Genomic DNA, 22,051 nt, shown 5'->3' on the forward strand with positions numbered 1-22,051 from the left:
TGGCTACCACTAATTTGCTTTCTGTCTCTATGGATTTACCTATTCTGGATATTCATCCATGTTGTAGTACCTTATTCCTTTTTATCACTGAATAACATTCAATTGTATGGATATACTACGTTCTGTTTATTCATTCATCAGTTGATAGACATTTTGGTGATTGTTCACAGAGCTGCTATGGACATTCATGTACAAATTTTTGTTTCAATACCTGTTTTTAATTCTTTTGGAATTCTTAGAGTGGAATTGCTGGGTCATATGGTATGAACCATAACACAGCCACAAACAATTCTGTTTACAACTTTTTGTGGAACTACCAAACTGTTTCCCACAATGGCTACATCATTTTACACTTTCAACCAGCAATGTATGAGGGTTCAGATTTCTCCACATCCTCACCAATACTTATTTTCCTTTAAAAGAATTTTTATGATAACTATCCTAGTGGGTGTAAAGTAGTATTACACTGTGGTTTTGCTTTGCATTTCCCTAATGACTAACAATGTTGAATATCTTTATACGTGCTTGTTAGTCATTGTTGGTATTTTTTAACATATATTTAAGACTCCTACAAATAAAATTTTAAAAGACAGCTGAAACATCAATAGAAGAATGAGTAAGACTATTAAAAGGTAATTTTTAATAGAAGGAAAAAAGCCTCTAAAGCCAAGGTAACAAGAAATGTTCAAACCTATTATAATCAGAAAAGTACAAAACAATCAGACATTACACTTATTAGACTGGTAAAATTTAGAAACCTGGATAACTTTTAAATGTTGGTATATATGAATATATGAATACTCATACATTGCTTGTGGGAATATAGACTAGTTAGGCTATTGGGGATAGCAACCTGGCACTTCTTAGTCAAACCAAGTATAGGGTTATCTTATGACTCAGCAATTCTATTCATTTTTATACATGTTCCAAAGAAATCCTTACATAGAGTCATGTACAGGATGTTCACTGCAACATAATCTGTGATGCCAGGAAATTGGAAGTAGCTATCACTAAGATAACAGGTAGGTAAAATGAGGTAAACGTCCCACAAAAGTATTACGCAGCTATTAGAGGCAGTGAATTAGAAGTACCAACATGAGTAAATCTTAAAATTTTAGTGCCTAGTGACAGAAAGTAGCAGAATAAGATTTACTACTCTATGACTTTTACATAACTTAAAAAATAAATGTACAGAAAACAATAATACCCTTTTTTTCAAGAATACACAGTTACAAAAAGATAAACAAATATACTAAAATATAGGTAATAACATACTATATAATTATTTTATGAAAAATAATATAACATAAACAAGTATTAAGACATTTCTTTATGAGGGAAAGGAAATTCAAATAGATAGATATAAAGGAGACTAAAGAAAGAAAGAAATCAAGCAAGAGATTTTATATACACCCATGACAACAATGTGTCTTGATCTAAAGATCAGTTTAACTCTCTGCACCCAAGGTTAAGAAAAATAGTGCCCAGCCACATTACTAAATTCTTTTATTATTTATAACACTTTCAGTCGATTCTCCTGGACATTTCAGATGTAAAATCATATCATCTAAAAGCAATACTTTTACCTTCTTTTCCATTGTTATGCCTTTTAGACTTCACTGGTTAGTATCTCTAGCACAATGATAGTAATAGTGATGGTAACAAGCATTTGTATCTTGTTCTCAATTTTACAGAAATTCTTCCAAAATTTACTCATTAAGCATAATGCTGGCTTTTGAGCTGATTTTTTTAATATAACTGTATTAAGGAGGCAGCCTTCTATTACTGGTTTAGCGCTAGTTTTTACTCAGAATGGATGTTGAACTTTATCAGAAGTCTTTTCAGCATCTATGAAGATGATCTTATGATTTTTCTTTGTTCTTTAAATATAGATTTATATTAAAATATTTCCAATATTGAATTATCCTTGCATTTTCTATATGCAATAGAGTATACTTCTAAAATATGATTTTGTATTCCATTTAATAAATTTGTACATTTTATTCCTAAATAATACTGGACTATAGTTCCCTCTTCTTTTACCATGCTACAGAACAGTGCTTCTTATAGCACTGAAGCTACATGTTCTTAAAAGTTTGGTAGAACCCAACTATCTGAGTCGATGCATTTTGTGGAGGTAACTCTTGGCAATATTCTTTTTTCCTTCTGTGAGAGCTATGCTTTCAAAAGATCAATAGGATAGAAAAGCATCTGTCAAGTCTCACTAAAAAATAAAAAAAGAAAACTATACAAATACCTATTAGTAATATAAGAAAGGGACCATAACAGCAGTGGTTATTAAAATAAAAGAATATAGTATACAACTTTGACAATACATATGAAAATGTGATTAGATTAAGTGGTAGACATTTTAAGAAAATATGAATTATTATCAAATTCAATTATCAAAGTGACCAAAAAGAAACTAAGTCAAGCAAAAAAAAAAAAAAAAAGAAAGAAAATTGGAAGAATACTGGAGTATCTCAGGTAACCTATGCTCAGGAAATACAGTCAAGTCTAAGGGTTCTGGAATGTTAGGAACCCAGGATACCTGCTCCTTTTTGGAAATGAATGGTCTTGTTTTTCTCTTTCTACAATCACCTTTCTATGCTAAGATACCTAGCTTTTTATGACTGCTCAGTGTCTAGGCACAGTATCAATCAACTAGAGTTTGTGTATCCCTTTTCCAAACTTCCAAATTCCAAACTGGAACAGTTTGGGTCAGGTATGGACTCTAAATCCAATAAACGGTCCATAGGAAAAGTAGATTAGAGAGTCATAAACTACTAAAATGGAAGCTAAAATTCATCCTTTTAGCAAGGTTTTTGATGTTGGCAGTACAGTGTGCGGACTGCACAGGTACCCTGAGATATTTACAAAAAGAATCTGCCTACTCCCAAAAGACCCCAACCCAAAAGACTTTATGGGTAAATTCTAGCAAACCCTTATGGAACAGAGAATTCATCTTTTTTATAATGTTAGGGAGTATAAAAAGGATATGAAGTATTTTACAAGGCTAACATGATCCCATTATCAAAACCTAACAAAATTAGCTCCCAAAGTAATACCCAATGAATCATTTACATTTTTGAATAGAGACACCAAAGTTTATGTATAAATATGCTTAGTTTTAATATACATATGCATTCATATTTTCGTACTTTTAAACTATTACCAGATATTTTCTTCATATTTTTTGAATTGTTTACAATTTATTTTTCATCAGAAAAAGTTTCATATTTTGAAAATTAAATAGCCTAGAAACAGACCTCAAAATATTTAAAAATTTAGTGTATGGTTAAGATATCATTTCAGTGGGGATATTATTCAATAAATACTGTTGGAACATCTGAACACCATTTGGGGGAAATGACCTTCAATTGGGGAAAAAGAAGTTAGAAGTTCAACCTCAGTGTCAATATAAATTGTAGATATTTTTATGTATAAATGAAAATATAAATGTATTAGAAAAGCATATAGATAAATATATCATCTTTGGGTGGGAAAGGCCCTTTGAAGCTTATTATTACTGCTATAAACTGAAATTTTTGAGTACAAAGATTTTAACATGTATATTTTTTCAAAAATCATAAAGACTGTCATTCCTTTTTGTTTTCTCTTATGTCCCTCTTTTAGTATTTTCATAATTTTCTATTTTGAATTACCACCTCAAAAAGGATTATTTCCAATTATATATATACATCTAGCCCCAACTTCCCTTCCCAGCTTCAGTCCCTGTTAACCAATTGTACCTGTACCTGGATATCCTACTGTTTCCTTAACTACAGTACACCTTGAAACAAGCTTATCATCCTAACTCCTGAACTAGCTCCTTTTGACTTCATATCTCCCTTTCTGGGATCTCAAAACTTAGAATCTTCATTGTTTCTTTTTCTAAAACCTCTCATATATGTTGCCAAATCATTTTTAGTATTTCCCTTTCATTCAATCTTTCCTTTCTATTCCCATTATATCATCCAAAATTATGACCCTCACTACAAAAAATAATAACATTAAATCCTATAACAAAAAAGGTATTTTAACCCCCAAATTAGAATCTGACCACCCATCATATGTTAATAACAGTAAAAAGATTGGTCAGTACATACACACTATAGCACAGTAGTTTAATATTAAGTCATTGTATTTATAGCCTTTTAATTCCTGCCGGCTTATATCACTTAAAACAGCAAAACTAGAATAAAACCACAAATGTTAAGATATTAGTTTGTTGTTATTGTTGCTACTGAGGGGAGAGAGCTGCGATAAGATAAAAATGGCAAAAATAACTAGAGTCAATAGAATCCCATTTTTAAAACTGCATTTTTCCTTCTTTCATCTCTAGGAAACTCTAATGCCCGATTAAAACAAATATGCAATCCAAACCAAATAAAAATGTCAGAATTAATTTTAAAATATCAAGTTAAAAAGAAAAGTTACAGCTTTTATATTACTAATAACTATTTTTGCTATTTCCATATAGACATCATACAATCTCTCCATAACTCCTGTGAAACATACAAAGCCATACTGACTGACTGATGGCCATGGCTAAAGTCAGCTTAAGAAAAGCAAGCTATTGCTCTGTGTTACAACCGATTATTGTTCTAATCAAACTTCTAGGCATGTCAAGAGTCAATTGTGTTATTTAAACCTGTTCATTCCAGCTGAATTTCTTATTGTAATCACATAATTACATTTTATATAAACTGATTGAATGAGTGTAAAAAGAAAACTAAATTGAATGCTTCAAAAAGGCTTGATAAACGGCAAATCACCAAAAAAGTTTCTAATTATCTGTGGATAAGATAGCTATAATAGATCAGAAGAAAAAAATGTACTAGAGGAATTCTATACTGCTTTGCTTCACAAGCGTCTTTAAGGTTTTAATCAACTTTAAAGAAAATGATAGGCAATATCATACTATGAGTGTAATTTATGCATGAAAGCCAACATGAAACTCCATCAGCAAACTCAGCAGAACAATATTCATTTAGACACTCAATCCACAAGTGTACAATGAACACCTACCCTGTGCCAGGTGCTGTTCTAAGGCAGTAGTTCTCAAACTTTTTTGGCTTTAGGACCCTTTATACTCTTAAAAATTACTGAGTAACCCCGAAGAGCTTTGTCTTATAGGTAATATCAACCAACATTCATGTGAGAAATTAAAGCTGAAAAAATTTTAAAACACAAGAATACACCAGCACACATTCCATTAGCCATCATAGCCAATAATGTCATCACTTACCGCGTAGCTTTTAGAAAACTCAACTGTACAGATATGAGAAAATGACAGTAAGAAAGTCATATAATGTCTTAGTATTATTACAAAAATAGTTTGACTTCACAAATACCCTGAAAGAGTCTTGGGAACCCAAAACGTCCCTAGACCAACCAGTGAGAACTGTGTTACAGGACTGAGGAACCGATAATGAATCAACCCCTCTCTTGTGTAATTTGGTGAAGGAATAAAACAATCAATCAATCAGTCATTCAATCAATCAATCAATGATTTCAGGTAGTAATAAATGCCATGAAAAATAAAACAGGGCAAGGAGGAAGAAAGTGAAAAGTGGGAGATGCAGGGAAGGAGTAGGGGCAATGACATAGGATGGTCAGAAAAGGCCTCTCTAAGGAGAGATACTGAAGGAATGAGCCCTGTTAAGTTATAACGGAATATAATGTTCAGGTAGAGAAGTAGAAATGCTAATACCCTGGAAGTCACTGGAGGATTCTGAGCGTGGGAATGACCTGATTTGATTAAGGTTTTTTAAAATACTACTCTGGCTTCCACATGGAAGAGACTGGGAAGGAAGTTATAAAAATGGAAGTAGAGAAGTTAGGAGGCTACTGCAGTAGTCCTGCAAGAAATGTTGGTGACTTGGATAGTATGATAGCAGTGGAAATGTGAGATTTGAATCAATATGGGAATTATTTTGAAAGAAAAGCAACAGTAATTGCTGAAGGACTAGAGATGGGGTTGTGAGGGGAAAAAAGCAATGAAGGAAAGATGGTTCCTAGGTTTTTGCAGAGCAATGAGGTGAATGTTGCCATATGTGACATAGAGAAACAGTGGGAGGTGGAGGAGAAGGAGGCAAAATTAAGTTTAAGATGCTTATTTGCAATCTGAGTAAAAATACTGGATACCTAGGTCTGTAACTCAAGATAGAGGTCAGGGCAGGAAATGCATGAGGTATTCAAGTATGTGACTAGATTAAATCACCTAAGGAGTAAACGTGGATAAAGAAGAGAGACAGAGAATCCAGACCTAGAATTCCACCCTACATCAAAAGCTGTCAAATTAATGTACATTTATATGTTATTTTTTACACTTGCCTTTTTCAAATAACTAACTGCTAGTCCCAATGATATCAGATAAGAGGGCTTTTTTTTTTTTTTTTTTAGTATCTTCCTTTTCATATTAGGATAATCTTAGGAGCACAGAAGAGAGACAACCCTGGGGGAGGAGGAGGGATTAGGAGTAGAGGTGGTGTGTGCGTGTGTGTGTATGTGTGTGTGAGAACAGAGACAGAGACAGAGAGAGAGAGAGAGAGAGAGAGGGATAGAGAGAGGGAGAGAGGAAGAGAGAAAGAGAGAGAGAGAGTGAGTTGGGGGGAGGGAAAGTGTAGGAGGTAGGAGGGAGGGAGATACTGGTTTGAGAGAGGAGGAGTTCCAGAATATTTCTACAGAAGTCCTATTTAACATCCTATATTCTAATTATTTGTCCTTGAGTGGTGTGAAAGTTTCTTTATGGGCAGAAACTATGACCTTCATCTTTGTGCCTTGCAAAGTGCCTGGCAGATAACAATCTCTTAATGAACATTTACTGAATGAATAAAATGAAGGAGTGACTTAACCCAAAGTCAGCCCAATTGCTACTGAACAGGAAAGCAGGGATTAGTATCTAGGTTTTAGGACAGTCAGATGTTCTAAACTCACTTCAGGCTGTCATTAAAAGGACTACACATTCGGGCCTCACCTTATCTATATATTTTATTTTCTATTTGTCATCCTGTCTGGACTACAAGTCTGATGATCTACCCAAAATTCACCTTCCCTCAGCCTGTCCAGAACCTGTGCATCCAGCTTATGTCTTACCTCTCCCATAAAAACTCTCTTCACCAATCCCTCAATCATCACCCTCCTCCCCTACACCAGCCACACACACACACACACACACACAGACACACTTTCTGTAACACCCTGATTTCTGTCCTTACAACTACATTGAAGCTGCTTTCCCAAAGTTTACCAAAGGCCTTTGTAATAGTTAAAGTATAATTTTTAAAATGGTTAAATCACGACTCTCATACAAATGTGAAATGAACTTATTAATGAATGAAGGAACCAGTAAGATGTTAAAACTCGTTCAAATGAGAATCTGACATTCAGAGATTTATATTGCCCAGTCTATAAAATTCATTTGCATGGCATGAACAGGAATAATTGCATTAGTATAGGCAGGAAATATTTGTTGTTACCAGTTTTCTAGAATGAAACTTCTGTCGCCTTTTTGCAGAGTTGTAAAACAGTCTAGTCAATCAAGGACAAAAATATATATCTCTAAATCAAAATAATATAATTCCTGGAGGGTCCTCTAGGTTCTGGAGGGTCCAATGCCCAGCATTCAGATACGCAGTAATTTCTTCTGCCCATTTCCAAGTCTCTGACAAATTTTTCCCGCGTAACTGTCAAAACTCATCCTAACCTGCCTTCTTTAGCACAATGAAGGAAAATTCTTGCCACCTTTGGTTTCCTGACTCCCTTTCTCTCTGACTGATTCTCTTCAGTCTCCTTCACCACTTCCTATTCATCTTAAATACAGTATTCTCCAAGGTACTGATGGGTCTCATTCTATCTAATATCAGCAGTCATGCTTCACCTATTAATTATATAGGAATTACTCCCATATCCACAGCTCTAATGTCTATACTCCCCGAACATGAACTTCTATTTTCTCCATTTCCCATACTGATATCTTAGCAGCACCTCATATTCATCATGACCTAAACTAAACTCACTCTTGTCATCATCTAAATATGATCTATCCCTAACTTAGTTAATGTTTAATTGTCAAAGAGGCATAAAGCATGAGAATCTTACATTTTACTCTCTCCCTCACCCTCCTCTACGTAACTGCCTTTTACAGTCACCTAAACTATCCATCGCACCTCTACAATTACCCTCTTGCATCCCTCCCCTTCCTCACAGCCATTTCCCTAATTCAAGTCTATATTATCTTTCAACTGAACTGTTGATAAAGCTTCACACTGCTATATTGTCTCTTTTCTCTATCATTCACTCAGATGCCAAAGTTATAGTTCCCTAACAGGGGTCAAAGTTTTTCTGACTTGGTCCCACTTTCTGATCCGAGTTCTTATATAATAGGCATCTGTTGTTTTAGGACATCCACCTACTTCCTACTTATTCTACTTCAGTTACTTCAGTCCAGTCAAGCTGATTCCACCCATGAGGCAAACAACTCCAGCTCAGACAATCAGGTTCATAATGACTGGTTCAGAATTGGCTCAAACAGAGCCACTGAAATGCCACAGACTTTTGCTGACACTTCTGGGGCAGAAGCAAATGCTTTTTACTATATACCTGCTATTGTTATTGCTATATTTTACCACCAGAGGACAGCCTGTCTGAAAACCCAGTGCAGAATAAGTGAAGTTTGGAGATGCAGAGAGAATTTGGCCCTTCTGAGCCCTAGCATCAACCCATGTCTGAAGCCAATTTCCCTTGGATTGTTCAATTACACCTGCCAATAAACTGTCTTTCTGCTTAAGCTCGTCTGAGTCAGGCAACCATCTAAAGCACTGAACCAAGAGTGCTAAACAACACCGCCTACCTTTTTATGCATGATATGATTCGGTTACACCAACCTCCTCACCAGTATCAGAATACAGTGCCTCCCCTCACGTTTTCTCCTCAGCCTGGAATTTTCTTCCCTCTGGCTGGAATTCCCTTCCCTCTTTTCTCTGTTTATTAAGATCCATCTCATATTTCAATGCTTAGTTCAAATGCCTCAGTGAGGCAATCCCTGGAGGCTGGGAAAAGAAGCAGAAGACCAGATTACACAGAGATTTTAAACCATGCTATGGTTTTTTGAACCCTTACATAAGGGTAAATAAATGTCACTGAAGGATTTTAAAATAGCAAAGGACATGATCAGATTAACAATTTTAAAAGATGACTCTGGTTGTTGTGTAAAGGATGAATTAGAGGAGGGCGAGGGGAACAATGATTTGTAAACTATGAAAAATCTACACAAAAAGGATAGTGGTATGGGCTAAAGTGGCAATGGAGACAGAAGAATGTACTTCCATGATTACTTTATTTCTGAATAAATCTGTCTCTACATTGTAAACTCCCTGAGGACAGAGAATTTATCTGTTGACTACCATTTTATCCTCAGAAATTAGCAAAGTGATTGGCACACAGTAGGGACACACATTTATCTGTAGAATAAATGAATACACAATTAACCTAATATGTAAACTCTGTGAGCAACTGGGCAAATGGCAGTATTATTTATGAAGATAAGAAACACAAGAAAAGTCAGTTTGGAGTTTTTTCTTTGTTTTTGAGAAAGAGGTAAGGGAAAAGATGCACTCTGTTTTGAACAAATTGAGTTTAAGATAATATAATACATTCAAATATGGAGGGAATCTATATATAGTGGACACATATCTGGGGGTCAGGTGAGAGATCTGGGCTGCAAATACTAATTTGTGAATTCTGGGCATATAGATTGGTAACTGACTTTATGAAGAGAGAAGATTACCTAGGAATAAGGAAAAGAGGGTGGAGATTACAGACTTAAGGGGCATTTAAGGGTTGAACAGAAGAAGAGAAGTTAAGGAAGAACACTAATAGCTCTGGCAGAAAAACAAACGTAGGAGAATCCTCTAACCAAAGCAGAGGGAAGAAGAGGAATGTGTAGTCAAATGTGTCAAACAGTAAAAAGTCCAGGAATGAAAAGTTTTAAAGTATCCTTTGGATGAAAACAGTTTTGGTGGAGAAGGGGATGGGGAGTGGGTAAAACCAAATTTGGAGTGGGTTCAAGGGTGAGTAGAAGATAAAGAAATGAAGTCAGTCAGTATTTAGACACCTTGTTTAGGAAGTGTGACTATAAAGGAACTGAGAAACATAGTTTCAGGAGAGGAATGTCAAGGGTAGGTTTCGTTCCTGTTTGGTTTTTTGTTGTTGTTTGTTTATAGAATTTGGTTTTAAGCATGTTTAAATGTTGGTTGGAAGCAACTTAAAAAGAGGACAGCGTTAAAGAAAAGGTGAAAGTGAATAATCAAAAATGAGCTTCACGATGAATACATATATCAAAAAATCTATCTTACAGCTTAAATATATACAATTTCAATTTGTCAATTATACCTCAATAAAGCTAACAAAGTTTATAGAGTACAGATGAAGATATTGGGATTTTTAAAGGCATTTATTTTACTTTATACAATTTTTAAAGGTTACACTACATTTACAATTATTACAAAATATTGGCTATATTCTTCATGTTGTACAATACATCCTTGCAGCATATCTTACACCCAACAGTTTTTACCACCCACTCCCCCACCCCTCTATTATCCCTCTCCCCCTTCTCACTGGTAACCACTAGTTTGTTCTCTGTATCTGTGAGTCTGTTTCTTTTTTGTTATATTCACTAGTTTGTTGTATTTTTTAGATTCCATATATAACTGATATCATATAGTATTTTTCTTTCTCTGTCTGACTTATTTCACTTAACATAATACCCTCCATGTTTCTCCATGTTGCTGGAAATGGCAAATTTTCGCTCTTTTTTATGGCTGTATAGTATTTCATTGTGTGTGTGTGTGTGTGTGTGTGTGTGTGTGTGTATACACATACATATATATACACCACACACCACATCTTGTTTATCCATTTTTATCCATTTAGCTGTTGATGGACACTTAGGTTGCTTCCATATTTTGGCAATTGTAAACAATGCTGCTGTGAACATTGGGATGCATGTATCTTTTCAAATTAGAAAATCTTAAAGACACCACCAGAAAACTACTAGAGCTCATCAACGAATCTGGTAAGGTTGCAGGGTACAAAATTAACACACAGAAATCTGTTGCATTTCTATACACTAATACAGAAAGATCAGAAAGAGAAATTAAAGAAACAATGGAATTTACCATCACATCAAAAAGAATAAAATACCTACGAATAAACCTACCTAAGGAGGCAAAAGGCCTGTACTCCAAAAACTATAAGATACTGATGGAAGAAATTCAAGATGACACAAACAGATGGAAAGATACACTGTGTTCTTGGATTGGAAGAATCAATATTGTTAAAATGACCATACTACCCAAGGCACTCTACAGATTCAATGCAACCCCTATCAAAATACCAATGCATTTTTCACAGAACTAGAACAAATAATTTTAAAATTTGTGTGGAAACACAAATGACCCTGAAAAGCCAAATCTTGAGAAAGAACAGAGCTGGAGGAATCATGCTCCCTGACTTCAGATGATACTACAAAGCTATAGTAATCAACACAATATAGTACTGGCACAAAACAGACACATAGATCAATGGAACAGAATAGAAAGCCCAGAAATAAACCCAGACACTTATGGTCAATTGATTTACAACAAAGGAGGCAAGAATATACAATGGAGAAAAGATACTGGTTTTGAATAGGGTAAGCAATATCTCTTTCACTGAAGTCATACAGTAGAAGGAAAGAATAAGTAAAGATGTGGATACATTTATAGATTCGGTTACTGAAAATTAAGAGACTCTCATGTGACAGCATCAACTGTGTCATAAACATGTTTAAGTTTAAATATCAAAAGTAATCTCTTCATTACAAATTATTTTTCCAAATTATGAGTTTGTTACACGTTAGCATCTAAGTTAAGGGAAGTAACTGCCCCTCTCCCAAATCCTAGACTTAACAAAGAAAATTTAAAAGATAATTACCAAATGCCTACTTTGTACAAGACATGATGCTAGACATTGTGAAGAATACACAGGGCTCTTCCCCCAGATATTTCCATAGCTTTTTTCTCCTTCATTTAGGTCTCTGTTCTCACATTCTGCTTTATTTCTCTCCATTACAATTACCACCAGCTGATATGTTTGTTTTATTGTCTGTTTTTCCTCCTATACTAGAAGCTTCTCAAGGCAGGGACTTTTTCTGTTTATTCATTGTTGTATCCCCAGCACCAAGAATAGTGCCTGCCATGAATATGAACCCCAAATAAACTCTGATTAAATGAATAGTATCTTCTCTTTAGGAAGAAGAGGTGCAATCTGTTAAACAGGGGAGAAATGAATATATGAGAACTATATCAATATTTACAAATGAAAGAAGTAATTACTAAGGATGATATAAGTAGTATCAAAAAATGATATAAGAGCTCACAAAACTGTTCATCAACCAGACAAGATGTTAAAGAAAGGTATATTGGAAACGGCGTCATTTGGACTGGGCCTTAAAGAGGTGAGTAGGGTTCTGGGGTTTTGTTTATTTTTCAACATGTACAATTCAATGGTTTTTAGTATATTCACAAAGTTGTGCAACCATCACCTTCTAGAACATTTTCATCACCTCAAAAAGAAACCCCATGCCCCTTAGCTCAACTCCCACAACCCCTCCCCCACCAGACCGAAGAAGTCACTAATCTATTTTCTATCTCTACATACTTACCCGTTGAGGACATTTCATATAAATAGAATCAAATAGCATGTGGGATACTGTGACTGGCTTCTTCACTTAGTATAATGTTTGCATGTCCATCCATGTTGTAGCATGTATCAGTACCCCTTTTTATGATTGAATAATATTCCATTGTACAGATATATCATATTTTGTTTAGCCATTCATCAACAGATGGACATTTAGGTTGTTTCTACCTTTAGGTTATTATGAATAATAGTAACTCTATGGACATTCACATATAAGTTTTTGTGTCACATAACTTCAACAAGAAATAAGTGAAGGAAGGAATTGAAATACTATAAACTACTCAAATCCAAAGATGACAAATTCACGATAAAATTTTCACTGGTCTGAGAGATCAAATGGGGCAAAGTGAATTTTCATAAAGCTTAATTTATTCAAATCAAAGAACTGTCTTTTATTTTGTAACAATGTCCTTCAAACTTTTTTTTAATGTTAAAGCACTCCTTTTTTAAAAACTGAAGTATATTCGATTCACAATGTTGTATTAGTTTCTGGTGTACAGCAAAGTGATTCAGTTACATATATATTATTTTTCATATTTTTTTCATTATGATTACAGGATATTGAATATTGTTCCCTGTGCTATACAGTAGGACCTTCTTCTTTATTTTATATACAGTAGTTGGCATGTGCTAGTCTCAAACTCCCAATCCAACCCCCTCCTGCACCCCCCTCCACCTTGGCAACCACAAGTCTGTTCTCTATGTCTGTGAGTCTGTTTCTCTTTTGTAAATAAGTTCATTTGTGTCATATTTTAGCTTCCACATACAAATGATATCATATGTTATTTGTCTTTCTCTTTCTGACTTACTTTGCTTCATAGGATAACCTCTAGGTCCATCCATGTAGCTGCAAGTGACCTTATTTCATTCTTTTCTATGGCTGAGTAATATTCCAGTATATGAGTGTGTGTGTGTGTGTGTGTGTGTGTGTGTACCACATCTTCTTTATCCATTCATCTGTTGATGGAAATTTACATTGTTTCCATGTCTTGCCTACTGTAAATAGTAGAGCACCCTTCTTTTTAAATTGAAGTATAGTTGATTTACAATGTTGTGTTAGTTTCAGGTATACAGCAAAGTGATTCAGTTATAACTATATATATGTGTGTTTGTGTGTGTGTGTATAGATATGTACACACACACATATATATGTTCTTTTTCAGATTCTTTTCCCTTATAGGTTATTACAAAATATTGAGTATAGTTCTCTGTGCCATATAGTAGGTCCTTGTTGGTTATCTGTTTTATATATAGTAGTGTATATATGTTAATCCTAAACTCCTAATTTATCCTCCCCCCTTCCCCTTTGGTAACCATAAGTTTGTTTTCTATGTGTGGGGGTCTATTTCTGTTTTGCATATAAGCTCATTTGTATAATTTTTTTTTTTTAGATTCCACATATAAGTGATATCATATGATATCTGTCTTTGCCAGGCTTACTTCACTTAGCGTGATAATCTTCTAGGTCCACCCATGTTGCTGCAAATGTCATTATTTCATTCTTTTTATGGCTGAGTAATATTCCTGTGTGTGTGTGTGTGTGTGTGTGTGTGTGTGTGTGTTTCACATCTTCTTTATCCATTCATCTGTCAATGGACATACAGGTTGTTTCCAGGTCTTGGCTATTGTAAATAGTGCTGCTACGGACATTGGGATGCATGTATCTTTTCGAATTATGGTTTTCTCCAGATATATGTCCAGGAGTGGGATTGCAGGATCATATGGTAGCTCTATTTTTAGTTTTTTAAGGAAACTCCATACGTTCTCCATAGTGGCTGTACCAATTTACAGTCCCACCAATAGTGTAGGAGGGTTCCCTTTTCTCCACACTCTCTCCGGCATTTATTGTTTGTAGAATTTTTGATGATGGCCATTCTGACTGGTGTGAGGTGATACCTCATTGTAGTTTTGATTTGCATTTATCTAATAATTAGCAATGATGAGCATCTTTTCATGTGCCTTTGGCCATCTGTATGCCTTCTTTGGAGAAATGTCTATTTAGATCTGCTGCCCATTTTTTGATTGGATTGTTTGTTTTTTCTGATATTGAGCTGTATGAGCTGTTTGTATATTTTAGAGATAAATTCCCTGTCGGTCACATCATTTGCAAATATTTTCTCCCATTCTGTAGGTTGTCTTTTTGTTTTCTTTCTGGTTTCCTTTGCTGTGCAAAAGATTTTAAGTTTAAGTAGGTCCCGTTTGTTTATTTTTGTTTTTATTTCCATTACTCTGGGAGTCACATCCAAAAAGATATTACTACGATTTGTGTCAAAGAGTGTTCTGCCTATGTTTTCCTCTCAGAGTTTTATGATATCCAATTTTACATTTAGGTCTTTAATGCATTTTGAGTTTATTTTTGTGTATGGTGTTAAAGAATGTTCTAATTTCATTCTTTTACATGTAGCTGTCCTGTCTTCTCAGCACCGGTTATTGAAGAGACTGTCTTTTCTCCATTACACGTTACTGCCTCCTTTATTGTAGAGTAATTGACCATAGGTGTGTGGGTTTATTTATGGGCTTTCTACCTGTCCCATTGATCTATACTTCTGTTTTTGTGCCAGTACCATACTGTTTTGATTACTGTTGCTTTGTAGTATAGTCTGAAGTCAGGGAGCATGATTCCTCCAGCTCCATTTTTCTTTCTCAAGATTGCTTTGGCTATTCGCAGTCTTTTTTGTTTCCATACGAATTTAAAAAATTTTTGTTCTAGTTCTGTGAAAAATGCCATTGGTACTTTGATCTGTAGAGTGACTTGGGTAGTATAGTCATTTTGACAATATTGATTCTTTCAATCCAAGAATACAGTACATCTTTCCATTTGTTGGTGTCATCTTCAATTTCTTTCATCAGGGTCTTACAGTTTTTGGAGTACAGGTCTTTTGCCTCCTTAGGTCAATTTATTCCTAGGTATTTTATTCTTTTTGATGTGATGGTGAATTCAATTGTTTCCTTAATTTCTCTTTCTGATCTTTCACTGTTACCATATAGAAATGCAACAGATTTCTGCATATTAATTTTGTATCCTGCAACTTTACCAAATTCATTGATAAGCTCTAGTATTTTTCTGGTGGCATCTTCAGGATTTTCTATGTATAGTATCATGTCATCCACAAACAGTGACAGTTTTACTTATTCTTTCCCAATTTGGCTCCCTTTTATTTCTTTTTTCCCCTCTGATCACCGTGGCTAGGACTTCCAAAACCACGTTGAATAAAAGTGGCAAGAGTGGTCATCCTTGGTTTTCTCCTAATCTTAGAGGAAATGTTTTCAGCTTTTCATTGATTATGTTAGCTGTGGGTCTGTCATATACGGCCTTTAGTATGTTGAGGTATATTCCCTCTATGCCCACTTTCTGGAGAGTTTTTATCATAACTGGATGTTGAATTTTATCAAAAGCTTTTCCTGCATCTACAGAGATGATCATATGGATTTTATTCTTCAATTTGTTGATGTGGTGTATCATACTGATTGATTTGTGGATACTGAAAAATCTGTGCATCCCTGGGATAAATCTCACTTGATCATGATGTATGATCCTTTTAATGTACGACTGGATTCAGTTTGCTAGTATTTTGTTGAGGACTTTTGCATCTATGTTCATCAGTGATATTGGCCTGTAATTTTTTTGTGTGTGTGGTATCTTTTTCTGATTTTGGTATTAGGGTGATGGTGGCCTCATAGAATGAGTTTGGAAGTGTTCCTTCCTCTGCAGTTTTTTGGAATAGTTTCAGAAAGACAGGTGTTAACTCTTCTCTAAATGTTTAGTGGAATTCACCTGTGAAGCCATCTAGTCCTGGACTTTTGTTTGTTGGGAGCTATTTAATCACCGATTGAATTTCAGTACTTGTAATTGGTCTGTTCATATTTTCTATTTCTTCCTGGTTCAGTCTTAGGAGATTGCACCTTACTAAGAATTTGTTCATTTCTTCTAGGTTGTCCATTTTATTGGCATATAGTTGGTTGTAGTAGTCTCTTATGGTCCTCTGTATTTCTGTGGTGTCCATTGTAACTTCTCCTTTTTCATTTCTAATTTTATTCATTTGGGTCCTCTCCCTTTTTTTTCCTGATGAGTCTGGCTAAAGGTTCATTAATTTTATCCTGTCAAAGAACCAGCTTTTAGTTTCATTGATCTTTTCTACTGTTTTCTTAGTCTCTATTTCATTTATTTTTGCTCTGATCTTTATGATTTCATCCCTTCTGCTAACTTTGGGTTTTGTTTGTTCTTCTTTCTCTAGTTGCTTAAATGAAATGATGGCAACATCAAAAGGTGGTTCTGTTAATTTACTTAGGCAAAATAAATTTTTAAAAATTTGTTTTTCTGTTAAATCCAAAAATCTAGGAAATACTGTTGATTAAAGGAAATGGCACAAAGGAAAGAAGACAGAAACCCACAAGACAGCCTGAATGCCAAGCTAAGGAATTTGCACCTTATTCTATGGTCAATGAGTAAATTAATAAAGTTGTTTAAACATAAAATTATTGACTCCTGGAAGTCACTTCATTAACAAACATTAACTGAGTTACTACTATATGAAAAGCACTGTAGTTGGTGCTATGAGAACAAATTAAATAAAATCTCTCCCTCCTTTTTATAACAGACTTCAGTGGAAAACTGTCTCTCTTCATTATTTACATCTTTATCTGTTACTCATCAAGGGCAATATTTAGTAGTTAAAAAAATCCTTTTTAAAAAGGAAAATATGGGACTATTCCTATTATGCTTACAAGTTTTATTTCACTCATTATTTAACAATGTGAGTTGTTGGATGTACAAAGTAAAGCAATATATAACCCCTAATCTACAGAATTTTATAGTTTAGGTTTTATAAACTTATAAAGTACTCTAGAAGAAACTGACTGTAGGCATTTAACTAGATATTATTTACCTAGGACTTCCAATTTAAGAGCAAACAGCAAATAAGCACTTACTACTACCACTCACATTTTAAGCATTTAACTTTTTTTTTTTTTTTTTTTCCAGTACGCGGGCCTCTCAGTGTTGTGGCCCTCTCCCGTTGTGGAGCACAGGCTCCGGACGCACAGGCTCCTCGGCATGTGGGATCTTCCCGGACCGGGGCACGAACCCGTGTCCCCTGCATCGGCAGGCGGACTCTTAACCACTGCGTCACCAGGGAAGCCCGCATTTAACATTTTTAAACTAATTTAATCCTCCTAACAATCTTATGAAGAGGGAATCATTACTATATTGTTAAGATATTAATAGATTAAAATATATAACATTTATTATCTTTTTCCAGAATCAACTTTGACACCAATTCTGCTAAGGAAAGTGTTTTATATAGAGTTGCTATATAATTCCCATCAGTACACAAACATGCTGTAATTTCTCCCATCTTAAAAAAAATCCTCTCTTGACTTCATGTTCTCCTCCAGGAACTACACCATTTCTCTGATCCCCCTAGAGGAAAACTTCTTAGAAGAGCTAGTTAGGGCTTCCCTGGTGGCGCAGTGGTTGGGAGTCCACCTGCCGATGCAGGGGACACGGGTTCGTTCCCCAGTCCGGGAAGATCCCACATGCTGCGGAGCGGCTGGGCCTGTGCGCCATGGCCGCTGAGCCTGCGCGTCCGGAGCCTGTGCTCGGCAACGGGAGAGGCCACAACAGTGAGAGGCCCGCGTACCGCAAAAAAAAAAAAAAAAAAAAAAAGAGCTAGCCATTCCCAAAAGGCTTTTGTCTCCGACACTACTGGAACCATTTTAGTCATGATTATGAATGATCTCAAATGCTAAATATGATTTTTAATTTTCAGTCCTCATCTCACTTGACCAGCAACTTGACAAAGGTAAAACACTTTCTTTGAAACACTCTCTCTCCTTCTTTACTTGGCTTCCAAGACACCATACTCTTCTGGGTTTTCTTATCTTCCTAGATGTTCCTTCTCAAACTCCTACGCTGGTTCTTCCACAGGTCCACAATTTCAACACATTTGAGTACCCAAGGCTCAGTTCTTGGACCGCCTCTCTTCTCTATATACACTCATTTTCTTAATGTTCTCATATAGTCTCATGGCTCTACCAGAATGTGCTTCAACAAGACAGGGATTTTTTAGCTATTTTGTTTATACTGAATGCCCTACACCTAAAAGTGTCTGACATGTAGTACATGCATGCCATATACCTGTTCAATGACTGAATGGATTAATAAATGGCTTTAAAAGGTACCTATAAAGTGATGACTCTCTAATTTATACCTCCTGCCTGGATCTCTGTCCTTAACTCCAGATATATCCAACTACCTATCTGCTATCTCTACCTGGATGTGTAATAAACATTTCAAACTTAACCAAGTTCAAAAGAGAACTCAAATCACCCTCTCAATGGCTTCTTCAACTGACCACTTAGCAAAGAGCAGTTCCATCCTTCTAGTTTCTCAAGTCAAATTTTGAAATCATTCCTAATTCCTTCTCTTTCTCTCACACCATATATCCAATCTGTCAATAAATTCTGTGAATCCTGCCTTCAAAATATACTCAGCACTTGACTACTTGTCACCACGTCCACCACAATCACTATGGTCCAAGTCATTATCATATCTCACCTGGATGAATGCAATGGACTCCTAACTGGTCTTACTGCTTTTTGTCCACCTCCATCCCACAATCTGAGTCTGTTCTCAGAACCGCAGCCAGAGAAGTTTTTTAAAAACTTACGTCAAATCACATCACTTCTCTGCTCATAATCCTACAATTATTCCCACTTTGCTGTGAGTAAAAGCCCAAATCGTGACAACTGCCTATAAAGCTCTACTCAATCTGGCCCTATTACATCTCTGACCTCATCTACTACTTTTCCTCTCACTTATTCTGCTCCAGCCATATTGGTTTCTTCTGTTGTTCCTTCCAAAGGTTAAGCATATTTCCAACTCAGGTTCTTTTCTCTTACTGTTCTTTCTCCCTGGAATGCTTTTCCCTAGATATCTGTAATCCATTACTTGCTTCATCATCTTGCTCAACTGTGACTTTCTCTGAGTTTTTCCCTATCACCATATTTTAAACTGCTACTCCAACCCCGACCCCTTGTATTTTTCATCCCTTTTATCTCTATTTCTGCAAATCCTTTATCGCCACTAAATACTATATGCTTTCTGGGACATGTGCTTGAAAAGCACAAGAAGTTCTATCTGTTTCATTCACTATCGTATCCCTAGTGTTTAAAGCAGTGCCTGGTATACAGTAGGTGATCAATAATCTGTTGAAAGAACGGTTTCATTTCCACCAGGGGGCCTAACAATCCTCTAGCCTGGCGTTTCAGGAAAAGATCATAAAGCTTCTCTACGATTTCTTCCAGTGCTCTGAATCCTAGAAGGATTATACATTGCCTAGAAAGAAAAACTGTGCTTGTCTAGTCAACCACAAGGAGGAGTGGAGAGGGAGAGCCGAGCAAAGAGAAATGTTTCCCTTGCTTTGCCTGTGGCAACCTCATGGTGGAAGAAAACCGGATTTGGAGGCGACTCTACTGAATGATTTTCTCCATACTATGAGTTAACTAGACACACACAAACGTAAACATTAAAAACCGCAATCCCTTCAAACGCCACAAAGAGGCCAAGGAAATCAACCCACGGGCCACTGAGAACTGGACGGGTGTTTCTTTAACTCCAGCACTAAGCACTCCATAAATCCACGGTAAGAGTTCCCATTAGTGCAGAGCCACGGAACTCACACCTTAAGGCCAAGGTGTTCCAGGCTGCCAGCACAGCACTCTCTGTCCAGAGGACTATTAAATCCGTTCTATTTAATACTTAAAGCACCTGCAGTAATTAAAACGGCATAGGCAAGCCGGTGCCAGGTCTAAATTCTCAGGTCTGGCCGATCGCATGTCAAGTCTTGATTCAGCAAACAGCGAAACCAATTTCCCACGGGATTTTGACTCACCGCCACCTGTTGATGCCAACATTGGAGGAGCCGGCGAACCAGGGGTCGAGGATGTAGACGCAGCGGATGGTGTCGGCGCCCTGAATACACTCCTTCAGGGCAGGATTGTCGTGAAGCCGAAGCCCCTTTCGGAACCAGTGCACAGCATTCACCCCCATCCCGGGGACGCGGCGGGTGGCGGGGAGCCGCCGAGCTCCTCCGCGGAGAAATTCAGGGCAGGGGCGTCCGGCTCATAACCGACACCTCCGGTCGCAGGAGAATCGCCGCACCCAAGGAGTGAGGAAAGGGCGGCAGAGGGGAGGGAAGGAAAAAATGAGTCCGAGGAGGGGACGGGAGAGGGAGAGGGCGCTGGCGGCGCAGCTGGAAGATGAATGGAGGTTGCCCAGTCAGCGGAGTCCGGGTATGACGCCTTTAGGAGCCGGCACCCGCCGCCACCTCCTGGACGAGACGCATAACTTCGAGGGCCCCGGACCGGCGGCGGAGGCTGAGCAAGTTCAACAAAATCGAGCCGACACGACGGCCCGAGCGGGCGCGGGCAGCCCCAGGAGGTTCGTCACGGAAACCTAGCCCCACCGAGGCGGCCCCCGAAGAGCAGACGGCCCGCCTGAGGCGAGTCGCCGACAGGAATGAGAGAGAATTTAGCCACTGTCGGCCACGCTGCCTCTCGGCCCGGGAAAGAGGAGTGAGGACGGAGCACGGAGGCGGTGGTCGAGGCCGCTGGACGGTTGCCGGCCGGTGACCGGTCCCGAGGCTGGCCGGGTGACTCCGCCGCCACCGCCGCGTCAGCGGCCTCGGCCCCGCCCTCGGCTCCTCATTGGAGGGGGCACTCCCCACGTGACCACCGGCACCTCACGTTTCTGAAGTGTGTTTACTACAGCAGCTCTGGGGAATCTGCTTGCACTTCAGTCGCTTCTACGGGGCGACAGCTGCTCCATCTCAAAACGGCCTATCCTCGCCCAGACGCTAGACATTCTCCCTCTGCCCCTTTTCTCGGCTGACTGGTTGGTGTTGCCTGGAAGCGCCCACTGTGAGCAGAGGCCCCATGTGAGAGAAGGCTTAGCCCCGCCCTCGAGGGCCGTGAACGTCCACCATTGGCTGAGGTTCGCCGAGACCCGGATGAGCACGGGTATGCGGGGAGCTCGCGAGCGCGCGCTCTGCTCTGGAAGGCGCGCTTGCGCTCTCGCTGCGTTCCAGTGGGAAGGAGGGCGGGGCCGGGGGTGGTTGGAGCGCGGTCCGGGATTCCTCCCGCGGGGTTCACGGAGCCCTGGAGACAGCCTGGTGTCTTCCAGGAGTCGGCGGGGCAGCCGGGCGGGGAGTGAGGGCAGGATGGGTTGGAAAGAGCGAAGTAGGAGGCTCCACGTAGACTTGGAGCCCAAACCATGTGCTTCCATCCAGCTTTAGCTGGAGAC

General features: G+C 37.7%; 1 protein-coding gene across 5 annotated transcripts in view; it reads right to left on the reverse strand.

The window, feature by feature from the left end:
- The window catches only part of CRY1 (cryptochrome circadian regulator 1), a 93,103-nt gene extending 71,660 nt beyond the window's left edge, over window positions 1-21,443 (reverse strand). The window contains exon 1 of one of the 5 annotated variants that reach the window (XM_067697848.1): window positions 20,643-21,441. In XM_067697848.1, the coding sequence (XP_067553949.1) occupies window positions 20,643-20,800 (158 nt within the window). In that variant the 5' untranslated portion in view covers window positions 20,801-21,441. Of the gene's footprint in view, window positions 1-20,642 lie in introns of all 5 variants that reach the window. The other 4 variants (XM_067697844.1, XM_067697845.1, XM_067697846.1 and 1 more) reach the window with 4 other exon arrangements.
- Window positions 21,444-22,051: the final 608 nt, after the last annotated feature.

The sequence above is a fragment of the Pseudorca crassidens genome, chromosome 11, assembly GCF_039906515.1.
Source record: "Pseudorca crassidens isolate mPseCra1 chromosome 11, mPseCra1.hap1, whole genome shotgun sequence".
Taxonomy (NCBI): Eukaryota; Metazoa; Chordata; class Mammalia; order Artiodactyla; family Delphinidae; genus Pseudorca; species Pseudorca crassidens.